Here is a 12,948-nt window from a genome sequence, read left to right as displayed (position 1 = left end):
ATTGAAGAAAGATTTAGTTGGAATGACAATAAGTGGTTATAAATATTTTACTATTCCACTCTGATTTACCGAAGACGTGGAGTGCATATGATGAAAGGTTATTTAAATATGATTGTCATGTCAATTTATTAACTGTATTGATAAGCCATTGTTACATCTTGCAACAGGCTATTACGAGCCAATTTCTATATCCTGATTTAACCTCCTTTCAGAAGAAAACATTCCCATTGCATTCCTTAAATTATCGTAAATTTACCAAATCACTTTATATTTCGTGGATGCATCATTAAGCATCTACCAAGCTAAAAAGCCAGATTCTATCAGGCTTTTGATTTTCACTGAGTGTAGTTGAGAGTCGTTCTTGGGGCATTTTATTAACTTAGCAAAGCCAAAGTCCCCCCCCCCCCCCTCCCTTTACCAGAAACAATATGAAAATCATCAACCCCTTTGATCCTGCAGCATGGTGCTGCAATTTCTATTACGTTTAATGAAAAACTCGTTTGACCATCTTTGTGCTTACTTCTCGTATAACGATTTATCTCCTCTCTAACTATATAACAATAATTACTCTAATCAGTCTAAATAATTCTCCCTGTAAGAGCAAAAGTTATTCTTTACTTTCAAAAGAACTCTACTAATTTCTCTAGATACTCAATTCTACTCTATTAAGCTGCCAATGAATTTTCTTCCTAATAACACAGAGAAGTGTTTGTTTAATCTAGTCTAGGCTACACTTTGTGAAAATATTAACGGAAAAAAGTGTCTCGGTAATTTATGTGCGATATTCGCGAAAAGGGGAAAAAACGCCAACCGTTTTTACGATATTAATACGAAAAGTAAGGGAGTACCAGTGGAATGGGATTGAGGGAGAGGGGGGGGGGGGGAGAGAAAGAGAAAGAATAAGAGTTAGAGAGAAGCAGAAGAGGGTGAGGAGAGAAGATCTCTCGGGCAGCGCGCTTTTTATTTGCCGTGAATATTCAGCGACACGTGAATCCACGCTGGGGGCCCTCCCGTCCTGTCCCGTTTACACAAGTTCCTTTTTTCTCCATTGCCAACTACCAGAAACCGCGACTACGTTGAAAGCCGCCAAGCAAGAATATTAAAGGAGAGTCTCGACTTTTCCCGCTTGACGAATCTGGAACCCAAACCAATCCCTTTTCACCGGCGAATCTCCCGCGAGACGAGCCGCAATCCCATTGAAAATGACAAGTCCGGAGAATCCTATGAGAATTATCGCGTGGACAAACCGATTTTCAATGGGACGAATGCAAACTTCGAGTTAAGATCGAAAAAAATTGACCCATTGTTTACCATAAATGTTAAAATTTGAACATAAACACGTCACTTTTTTTATTATTGTAGAAAAGTTATTAAATGTTTCCGACATCTTTGATTATGCTTATTGATTCGAATTTGATGAATTTGGAACCTAAATTATCTACATCAATCCCTTTTCACCGGCAGATATTTCGCGAAATGAGCCTAAGTCTCGCCAAAAATGGCAAATCTAGAAAATCCTATGAAAATTATTGCGTGGACAAACCGATTTTCAATAGTACGATGCACTGCAAACTTCGAGTTAAGATGCAGAAAAATCGATCGCTTATTATTATAAACGCTACATTGTTAAAATATTATGTCAAGTTTTTTATTGTTCCAGCAAATTCACATTAACGTTCCCGTCATCGTTAGAGCGATCGATTATGCTTATTAACGCGAGGTACTCTTTTAAAATGCTAACAAGGTATTTTATGGTCGGCTGACTCACAGCTTTCTAATTAATATTTTTTCGTACGGCCCGGACTAGTTTGGGTACTGTCCAAATTACCGGGGGTCTTTCCTTTTAAAAAACTTTAATTACCCCGGACATGCCTCATTCAATATTTACCGGGCAAACGTGAAATTTTTTATCCATCCAGAATTATCAGATTTCCTCTCTTGTACGTTTTCCCCTTCTTTCTCAGTTTATCAACCACGTGCATCTCCCCCCTCTCCACCCCTTACACCGAACTCGTTATAATTGGGTAATTAATCTTGCGCCAAGGATATTTTTTCTGTAATTTGACAGGTTCGAAATAAGACGGACCACCGTGGCGAGCTTGGATTGATTTATCGGAAAACGATAGGTGAGGGGTTTATAAATTATGCGAAGATAGAAAATTCGTCGCTTCTTGAAGAAAACAATTAGCGTCGCATCCGCGAGATATCGGATTAACTCTAATTAAGACTCTGATGACGTCATAGGAAATTTATAAGTATCACTATAGTGTTGCATCGAATTGCATAATGCATCAAAACAGGAAAAATAATTAGACATTGATGGATACAGTTGTATAATATACTAATACACAATTTAAAAAGAAACCGCGTTAATAACCTCCATTACAATGGGGGAAAATGTGGAAACGAAAGAGTAAAATGTATATTTTTCGTGATCCCTGGAGCGAATCGACTCGCCACCGGGAGTTACTTTCGGTTTGGAAGACTAAGGGGAAAGAAAAAAATAAAAAAAAAGGGGATGGAAAAGTTTTGTCTCCATAGATTGATGGACGTTTTGCGAAGAAGGAGGTGGAGTGGCAGGATGACAGAAAAGGGGGAGAAATAAAATGGAGAAGCAGAAGAGAAGAGGTGAAGATAAGAATAAGATGAAGATGATGGTGGTGGCTGCTGGTTTCTTTCTGATAGCGGCTGTGGTGCAATTTAATGCAGTGCTGTAAGTGCAGGCACGCGCATACAGTAGTGCAGTAGTAGTAGTAGGTAGTAGTTTAGTAGTAGTAGTAGTAGATAAGGAAGGTCCATTACAGGCGGACTCAGGTTAATGGTAAGATAGTTACCCGGGCCTTGGCGCTGCCAGAGTGATCTCCGCTCGCGGAGGATGAAGGACTCACCCGGTATCCACCGAGGTTGTTCACCACGCAGGTGAAAGTTGCGTCTCGACCCTGCGGGATCGTTACGTTCTTCATTGGGTGAAGGAAGTCTGGCACCAGCCCCGTCACTGAAACCAAAAATCTTACTTGTTATAATTTTAATGAAAATTACAAGTTTTACGTGGAGCTGGATATTTTTAAGAAGGAGATATAAGTAAATTGTCTTTTAAGGTGTATTTCAATAAAGTGAACCGTGCGCAATGAATTTGGTACCAGCCTCGTCACTGCAACCAAATATCTAACCTGTTAATTCTAATGAAAATTGCAAGGTTCACGCGGAGCCGAATATTTTTAAGAAGGAGATATAAGTAAACTGTATTTTAAGGTGCATTTCAATAAAATGCACCGTGTTCGGTGTATAGCGAGAAAACTCGTTTCCTCGTCGCGACGCGGTGATGAAATTAAGGCACCCGCACGGTTCTGCGTGTCTCTCGTGAAACATTCAATAGCCACCCCGACTACCCTCGAAACCACCGTATCCAAAAGCCTCCGCAGTCGACTCTCTTTTCTTCAACCATTTGCAAATCTTAGTTAGGAATAATTCACAGGAAATCCCTCAATGTCAGGAGTATCTTGAAAGAATTCATTCACTAACTGGCAAATTAAGAAAATAATTAAAAACTGCTTTAGAAATTAATTAAGTTCTCCAGGATTACTGTGACCACATGCAGTAAAAAAGAGAAGACTTTTAAGTACAATAGTATTAGTTTCCGGCCTGTAAGTCAATAGGATTATAAAATTTACTTGTGAAAAAAAAGCCAATACGCTTCAATGAACGAAACATCGAAATTTGACTATATTCGGTGCAACTATGGCAGACGAGAGCAATTTTAAAAATTGAAAAAAAGAAAAACTAGGAATATTGTCGAATGGAGAAAATTTCGAAGGACAGTGGAGATGAAATGCCATAAGAATATAAAGTACATTTGCAGGGAGGAAAATTCAGGGTGTGGTTAGATGGCTTAAATGTAATATACATAGAGAATATAAAGCACGTATCGGTATAAGATAGCGAAAGGGAGGGGGGAAATCGTGAGATAAAGAGAAAGGAAGGAAGGAAGAAAGATGGCGCTCGTAAGATATTCCATTGGGTTTTGCGCGGGCGCAATGGCGAATTTCCCGACGACTCGCAGCTTTTCCTGCAGGATGAGAAAGAAATCTTTAAAGCGCACTTTGATTCATAGGTGGCCGCCTCCGCTAGCGTGGGACAGAACGTGACCTGGCATTAAGTGGCCTATAAAATATTGCGCTCATGTAAATACCCTCGTAAAATTCACCTCGCAATGTTGCCACACCGGCGGCCCCCGAACTCGTCGATATCCCGGATCGACACCAAACGGATGAGAATTTGTATTCGATACACCTGCCAGGCACAGACCTCCGCCCCCCCCCCCCCCCAAATACCATTCGCGAAAATCCACAAACCTCGTTCTATCGCGGAAAGATTCCGACGAACGATAAACAAATCTCCACGATCATCCAACAAATACTATCTTAGGTGGAATACTCATGTCTGATTAAAATCGATCCCTTCCACTTGAAATATTTTTAACAAATCTCTGAATTATTACCACCGGAGCGACTGGTTCCTGGATTTTCGTGTGTGAAAATTTGCTTGAGGAACATTCTTAAGAGGAATGCATTTATTGTTTATTTCTAAGGCGTTCGGTAAGATCAACAGGAGTACGTGTTATTGCATCTGCTTTGCTTTCACAGCGTGTCTGGCATCGGAATACACGAGCTATTATATAAATAGCCTATTCACATTTTTCGATCGAGGAAAAATCGTCGATGACTGCTCCTCTCTTATTCTTGACAAGAAAGCAGCAGTTGCTTTTTTCTTATTTCTTACTACCCTGGCAAGTTTTCACTTACCACGTAATAGGTAACCAGGAAAAGAAAATAAACAGGTAGCTGCTAAACAAACATAGTGCACGCGATTATGCAATATACTTTATTACGAGACTGCCGAAGGGAAGCAAAATATTTGTTCGAGAAAAGATAGATATATATACTTTTCATATTCAATTTCTTCGTTTGTTTGGATCCATTGCATAATTTCACTCATTTGATCGTTTCTCGTCGCTTAATTATTATGCGTTTTGCCTCGTTACCCGACGTTTTGTCCTCACTACTGACTCTTTACACAGCAATCGCTCTCCTTTCTTTCGACCATCTGCAGCTGGAATCTTCCATCCCTTTATCTCACGATTTCGCTTTCCCTCGTTCTCCCAGAAGCTCCACCACTCTTTTTCTCAACTCGTATATGAGCCAAATGGAATTCGCCTTGTTGTAGCGAGTAGAAGCGAGAAGCTTGTTGAAATAGTGACTAACTACTTTTTACAGATTCTTCAATGGATCAGTTTAGGTACTATTAGTACTATAAGTGGAATGGTTGTAGAAAAAGATTATCTAGAAAATTTGCAACTCGTATATGAGCCAAATGGAATTTGTCCTACAGTAGCGAGTAGAAGAGAGAAGTTTACTAAAATAATGACTGGTTATATTCTTTTTGTAGATTCTTCGATGACTCATTATAAGGACTATATATACTATATACTGCTACCATAAGTTGAATGGTTGTAAAAAATTAGAATAATCACTGAGAAATAGCTTTTGAAGAACAAGGACGTTGCGGAAAGGAGAGGAAACAGTTCATGAGAATATCCTGAATGGCCGTTTCTCCCGAGAGCGCGAAAACGGCCAAGGCAGCAACGGCACTTTAACTTTGGCCCTGGGACTGAGGAGACGAGCGAATGCAATTACTCCTGCAATCAATTTGGATAACTCGTAGTAGAATGGACACATAATTGTTAACACGATTATCTTCCAAGCCGAAAATGGGCGAATGAGAATTTTCTCCCTTACTACCCCTAAAATGCAGACGAACCCTCAATTTTCTCAAATTTCAAAACTTCTGTATTCATTGCAGAAGTAGGAAGTAGCAAAACAGTGAAATGGAGACTTTCTTTGAAACGCGATATAAAAATAAAAAATTAGTTTGTTCGAGGGTGGAAAAGCTAATGTTTCTGTGGACTCGTGTATATAAAAGAGGTTTAAGGGTAGTAGAATGGTAGAATGAGAGAGCGATACCTTTGATTTGGTGAAGTACAATAGCTAGAGAGAGAGAGAGAGAGAGAGAGAGCCAAATGCAATGCCTGCATCGTCTCTAATACCATGGAGAAACTTGGCAAGGGTTGGGGATGGTGGGGGGAGGGAGAGAGAGAGAAGTCGGGAGATGCGACAACCGAGCTCATCCGGCCGGCGTCAAGCTCCAAGAAGAAGACAAAGTAACTCGCTCTCTACCGCTGAGCTACGACTGTTCTACGTCACGAGTTACAGCTAAGAATGCGCCTTCACGTTTATTACAGCGGAACTCCTTCCGTTCCTTGCCTGATCTAATTGTAAAGTTCATTTTCGACTAGTTGCACATCTATCACCCCGCTTAGGCGCTATTCTCTAATTTCTCCCGAAAAAAAGTGAGAATGTAAGAGGACAACACCAGAAAACTAACGTCCGGCGAAAGAAATTTGTCAGCAAGTAGTAAGATGTACGATTAGTCAGACATAAGTAATTTCTGTAATTGCGAGGAAGAGGGCAGATGGGCGAGCTGATAGGGAATAAGGGGGACAGTATAAGTTTTCAGGTGGTTTATTTTGCTACGTGTTAACAGGTTAGCTGATCTTGCTGGCTGGAAAATTCGTTTGCTATGTCTGGAGGTTGGATGAGATAGCTGAAGAAGAAGAGAAGAGGTACTAGTAGTAGTAGAAGCAGAAGAAGACAAAGTAACTAGGTCGCTTCATTCCACGGTTGTTTCGTCGTCTCGGACGTGCCTTAGAACGCGCTGCTTTACGTTATTGCATCGAGGCTTCGTTTGTCTTGGCACCCGCACTATTAAATTAAGCCCGATCCGCATTACCGGCCCACTTGGCCAAAAGCTCTAAATGAAGATGCATAGATTGTACTAGCTACGTGATTCTTATACGATTAAGCTCAATAAGATATATTATTAAAACATAATTGCAACTCGAGCTCCAACTCGTAGACATAATTTATCCTGTTAAATATTAAAAAACAAAAGCTGTATTAATATTATTTATTGCTACTGATTTATCTCTCGTTTGCAAAATTTGATTTATTTTCAATATTATCGCTTGAATATTTGTGCTTTATCCATTCAATTTTTGCCTTGCATTATTTTGGCCTGCTTCTCTCTCTCTTATTTAATGTCCCTTATTTACGACCCATAACCGGAGATTATATCTCGTTTAAAATTCATTCACTCAGAGCGTGAGCCACTTTAATAGCTCGGCATAGATAATTTCGGGATATTAGCAACGAGCGAGCGGCCCATTTGATCTTTTTATCGGGCTTTGAAACTGGATTTCCTTGATTGAGCTCGTTCCATTTACTTACACCGATTAAATAATATTATTCTATGTTATATATAGTTGTGCCTCTTGAAAAATATCGAAAAATGCCTGGCGCTGCATACGACACTCGGAAATTAACTGGATGACGTTTCATCGTATAGCGCACAGCAAGGAAATCGTTTTAGGACGAGATCCACGAAATACAAAAATACTTGACACGAGAAAAAATGGGAATGCCAGTGTATGGCAGAGCGTTGCTCACTTTATTTATATATCTGAGGCAATATTCCTGTTTGTTTCAAGTGCTTTCTTCTTATCCCACTCGTACACTATAAAAGAACATCTGTTTTCATACTGCCTCTCTCTCATCGCTTCACCACATTAAACTCTAACGATTCCATAAATCTTCTCATTATCGAGACACGATATAAGATTCTTGACAACTGAAAATTTCAGAAATTAATTTTAAAAAATAAATCCAAACTCTCAATTTTTCCAAATCAACGTTATCACTGATATACAAAAGCTTTCACGAGAACAGTACAAAGAAGTACACGCACGTTTTTTTAAGTTTTACAAATAGCAAAAATCAATTGGCACGTTTGGGAGGCAGCTCAATTTCTGGTTTCTCCAAGCGTAGCAACCAATCAACCGAGGATGTTTCTTTATTGAGAAATGCGGTTGACACTAAAACGTATCTGGAAAGTGAAAATATGGAAACGTTTGTGAGCCAATTTTAGAGCCACGAAACCTCCTAAAATAATAACATCGAGTTCTTCCCTTTTCCTGTTGATAGAAAGGGTATAGCAGCGAGGGAGAATAGTTCCAATCGATGTACAGATATTGTCAACGGTAAAACATAAACCGCAGAGTGTACGTTGGATTATCAATATTGCATACCTCGATCGACCATTCAAATTTCTATTTTAATCGAATACACTATCTCAGGTATAAATATTATTTATGACCTTCGACAGATCGGGGGATCGATATGGGATACATGCAGGATGATGAGGAAGAAGGGCATTAAGTTTGCAAGTGTCGGGTTATTTATTCGGCATGCTCGGTCAGCGGTAAGTATAAGTGGGGACGTGCTCAGGGCGAGTGTGGCGCTTATTTTAGCAGGCCAGTCGTAGCAATAATTGTCGCTGGGAGCGAGAGAGCTTTGGCAGGAGGGAAAAACGAGGAACGTTTACGACCATCGACTGACCGTCGTATAACCGAGTCAACGGGGAAGACTCGAGGGTCGTGGGTCAAGAGGGTCATCCCGGTATAAGGAGCCGTAGCGAATAACGTGCTATCCGACGTCTCCCTCGGGAAACACCCCCCCCCTCCCCCCGCACCTCCTTCCCTTTCATCCCTTACAGAGTTGCTGGGTCTACGTGTACCAACACGCAGGAAAATTGACGTATACAGAATTACTATTTCGACCCACCTTACCTCTCTCAAACGCTTACGTACTTCACTCATCTTTTCTTCGACGGCCACTTTTCTCCCACGAGTGTCATTCGTCCTCCTGCTTCATTACTATTTTTTTCATCAACCTAACTCCTCCTACGTAATTCTCTGATTAATCGACGAATTTCTGCCATTTATCCAATACCTCTGCGTAAATTTCTCTGTAATATTTAAATTTATTGTGCAGGGGAAATGATTTATTTTGTATGGAACGTAATGAAAGTGGAGTAACGTAAATATAGGGAGACTATCGACTGTTGTAGCTTCTCTTGCGGAATTCCCTGATTAATTAATGAAAATTTGGTAATTCACCAATACTCCTGCATAAATTTCTTTGCAGTTTTTAATTTTATTGCACGATGGAAATGTTTAGTTTTCTATGTAACACGAGTGCAAGTGGAATAACGTACGTATGTGGAGAATATCGACCATTCTTTCACTCGAGGTTTCTCGCGTTTTCTTGTTCTTATCCCGGGAGGGAAGGAGAACACTCTACTCCCGCGAGTGCTGCTACAAGGTTCAAGCAACACAAGCTCCTCGCACCCACGACGATGCCATGCCCTTCGTCCCCATCAAGCTGATTCCTTCCCTTTTTGCTATATACTATGGCCACTCGCTAGAAAATTTTTGCCACGTGCCTCAGGGATCCGGAATTCATCCTCCTGCTCAGGTCCAGGAACTCCTATCCTTGTTTTCCTTGTGAGGCCACTCGAGCATTCGCCAATCCCTGACTCTGGTCTGACTAATATTTACCTTTACTACTTTCTTGTTCTAAAAATAATCTTACAAACGAGAAAAAAATATTTTCACTGATCACCCATATTCTGACCCCTCAGTTTACTGATCTCGTTCAAACAAATGATTCTCGCAATCAAAGTTCCTTTTTTCATTTTCACTTCCCTTTCTTTCGTGTTACGCTTGGATGATATATCGTTTAGTCACACTACTCGAATACGATGTATCTTCCTCGTGAGATTCTTGTGTACTGGAAGAGAAATTGTGTTCGATTAAAATAGAATTTTATCTCCTGTATGGAACTCGGTCTAATCCACACTGGGCGAAATATTTGACATAAAAACGAGGTACCTACATATTTTTCTTCCACGTACACAAGTGTTTGATCTCGTGAAAGAAAAATGGAGAATACTCCGGCTAATATTTTTGTTTCTACTTTCCTATAAGCGTGGATATTTCACCAACAAAAAACTCTTCCTGACAACTATTGATTTTAAGAATTTTATTACTTTGCTATGTTTACATTAATCGATAATGAAATATCGTTCCAAACGATGTACGAATTTGAAATTCTAATTGATAGGAAACTATCGAAGGTGAAAGATAAGAACAAATAAATTGGCAACGTTTACAGACTTCGCGCTTCGTTTTAGCGTGCACCATTTCTCATGGTTCGTGGAAATATAGCCGATAGCGGGTCTCTAATTTGATTTTCTCAGGCAACTCCAAGTTATATTTACTAAAATAACCGCGGGAGCACGGTCTGTATCAACGCGCGGAAGTTAATTGCTCCACTCGATACTATTGGGCAGCCGGTGTTGTTTCGTTACAGGTTAATGGGCGAGGTAGTTTTATTGCCAATATCTCACTCGCTTCAATTTTAACCACGATTCGCATATTACACAGTGGTCGTGTCCTTTTTTATTTCAAATCATGGTGTGGTAAGCGAACGTTTGCAATATATTCCACTAAAAATAAATATATATATATAGTTTTCCTGAAGTCTTTGTTCAAATTCGAGCGAAAAATCTAATTTCCATTTTCGCGAGGATCTTTTCGCCGAGACAATCGAATAAATGTTCTCGTAGTCCTCTTGGGAATCGTTTTCACACAAGAAACATCCCTCCTGCCGTTCAAATTAGTGAGACCGACTTGGAGGAACGGTCATTGAAAATATCCGAACGCCTATTCCCTTCTTGAGGATATCGAACCGGACACCTCGGTCCGCTAGGGAATCAATTTCACCGGAAATTCCTCGGGAAACACGTTTTCTTCCGGTTGCCACAGCCTCTTAAATTTTCTTACAATTTCAGATAGAACCGAACCGATCCTATATGTATACAATAGAACTATTTATTGCATGGATATTTCTATGGAAAAGCATTTCAAAGACGATTGTCAGAAATAATATTTTAAAATTCTCATTAAATAGGCTCTTGCATCAGAGGTCGAGGTGAGTTTAAAGAAGCAGCTAGATAAATCCGAAATTCTTTACTAGAAGGAAGTTGGCTTAGCAGGGTGGATACCAGGCATACTTGCACGTGGTCAGTGTTCTTGAAGCTATTTTTCTTCGTGGCATCGCTAAAAGAGGAGGTAGGGGGAGGTCTGCTACGTATGTGGATACACCGGATGGATACAATCCCAAAGCGGAAGTCCGTCGAATACCGACATACTTGCACGTGGCGAATTTTCCAACCCTCCTCTCTTTGATTCGATTCTGCCAGTCCCAAATAAACGGAACTCGACGTGAGAGAAAGTGCCAGCAACTAATCTACTCCTTGATTGCCAAACCGTTAGATATACTCCAGATTTCTTCAAGAATAATCTCTTCAACTTTCTACGTATAGAAGCCGAGATTTTTCTAAACTGTTTTAAATTTTCTGAGTCCTGTGTGGTAGAATAAGGTAGAGGAAAAATTCCGAGGTCAGAAGACTGGCCACGCACAAGGGTGAGACAAACGTTTCAGATTTCAGAGGGGGGTGGGGGTGAGGAAAAAGCTCGGAGTTGATTGGGTGTGTGCAAACAGAAGTTCTCAGTTGGCAAATTCACAGCGTGCACTGACATCATCCCACGTGTCATCCGGCGAGCTTCCACGTCACCTATACACACACACACACACTCGATGGAAGCCCTCTAGTCGCTTCCGGTTTTCATGCTGTTGGAGTTTTCTTCAACATCCGGCACCTCGCGTATGCCATAACTCCGGAAAACGATCCTCCTATGCCCCCACCCTTCCTCCCTTTTAACTGGAAACTCCTTTCTCGTTTATTTCTCCCATCATTCCTGATCTTCTCGATTCACCCCTTCTCATATCAAGCATTAAATCTTACTCCCCCTCTGTTGTCCCAAATTCCACCCTTGAAACCACTTCGACTCATTCATTCCTCTTCGATGATAAAAGCTGCTTACATTTATACCAAAAACAATTTTTCTCCTTTTGAATTATCTTTGTAGAATTGAGCTGTACCACTACGTGTAAAATAAGACTTTCAGTAAATAAGAGGATTTTAAGTTCCCACGCGAGGATTTCGATTACTCTCTCGCGTTCTTTTCGTTTCTGTATGGCATGGTGTCTCCGGTTTTCGTTGCAACATTTCGAGGGGGTAAGCAGTTTCCGGCGAGAATCCCCTCGACAGGAGTGCGGGTGTCCAAGGGTAGATATCGAGGTGGGATCTCGCCGATCCGACGTTTCTTGTCAAATTAGCGAAAGACTAGTGGCGTTTTGTCCCACGAGAGCTTCTCGTGGCTAGCACGCTGCAATCGTGTAACGGACACGCTGGATTTAAGATGTCCCTCCTACGACCCATCCCAACCCTATTTCCCCTCCTTCCCCTCGTTTCCCCGGTAATTCAGGTAAAAGACGATACCAAGTATATCCTGGATCAAGAATTCCCACAGGAATGGAAAGCTCGATACGTCCTATCGGATATTTTTAATCTCCGGTCATTTGCGGCTACCCTGCACGTCGAATTACTACTGACGTTTCACAAGGACACTTTGTATCGAAATGGAGACCGTAACTATAAAAAGAACCTAATTAAAAAACTGACTTTTTTAACACCAAGTCAAATAAATCCTTGTTTGGTTAAGCTGAATAACCGTAAGACTCGCGATATCCCCCCTCCTTTTAAACGAGGACCACGAGTAGTTTCAACATTTTCTCCCACTGTCCCCGATGACTCGTGACGGGAAAAGTTTCTTCGCCTGTTTCGCGACAATATGCGCAGCTGAACTTTAATGTTACGCTAGAAATGAGAAAAAATGACAATGAATGAAGCAGCTGGGTCTCTTAGAGAGTAGAGTTCATTTTATGTATAACATAAATAATTAGAGTTACATATTTTTATGATGAGTTAAATAGGGAAAATATAAAGCGACGTTCCATCATTTGGGAAATTCTGGAAAAAGAGAGCATTGGGGAATTTTCTGGAATTTGAAAGGAAGCAGGTAAGGTG

General features: G+C 40.6%; 1 protein-coding gene across 2 annotated transcripts in view; it reads right to left on the bottom strand.

The window, feature by feature from the left end:
• The window catches only part of LOC136775453 (lachesin-like), an 85,961-nt gene that overhangs the window by 17,219 nt on the left and 55,794 nt on the right, over nucleotides 1-12,948 (bottom strand). For both annotated transcript variants that reach the window (XM_066730238.1, XM_066730247.1), the window contains exon 4: nucleotides 2,835-2,995. In XM_066730238.1, coding sequence (XP_066586335.1) covers nucleotides 2,835-2,995 — 161 coding nt within the window. The remainder of the gene's footprint in view (nucleotides 1-2,834; nucleotides 2,996-12,948) is intronic.

This window comes from Prorops nasuta, unplaced genomic scaffold (assembly GCF_024137725.1).
Source record: "Prorops nasuta isolate Cenicafe-Biocafe unplaced genomic scaffold, Cenicafe_Pnas_1.2 PNAS00002, whole genome shotgun sequence".
Classification (NCBI taxonomy): domain Eukaryota; kingdom Metazoa; phylum Arthropoda; class Insecta; order Hymenoptera; family Bethylidae; genus Prorops; species Prorops nasuta.
The sequence above is the reverse complement of the archived record's forward strand: the minus strand, read 5'-3'. Positions and strand labels throughout refer to the sequence as shown.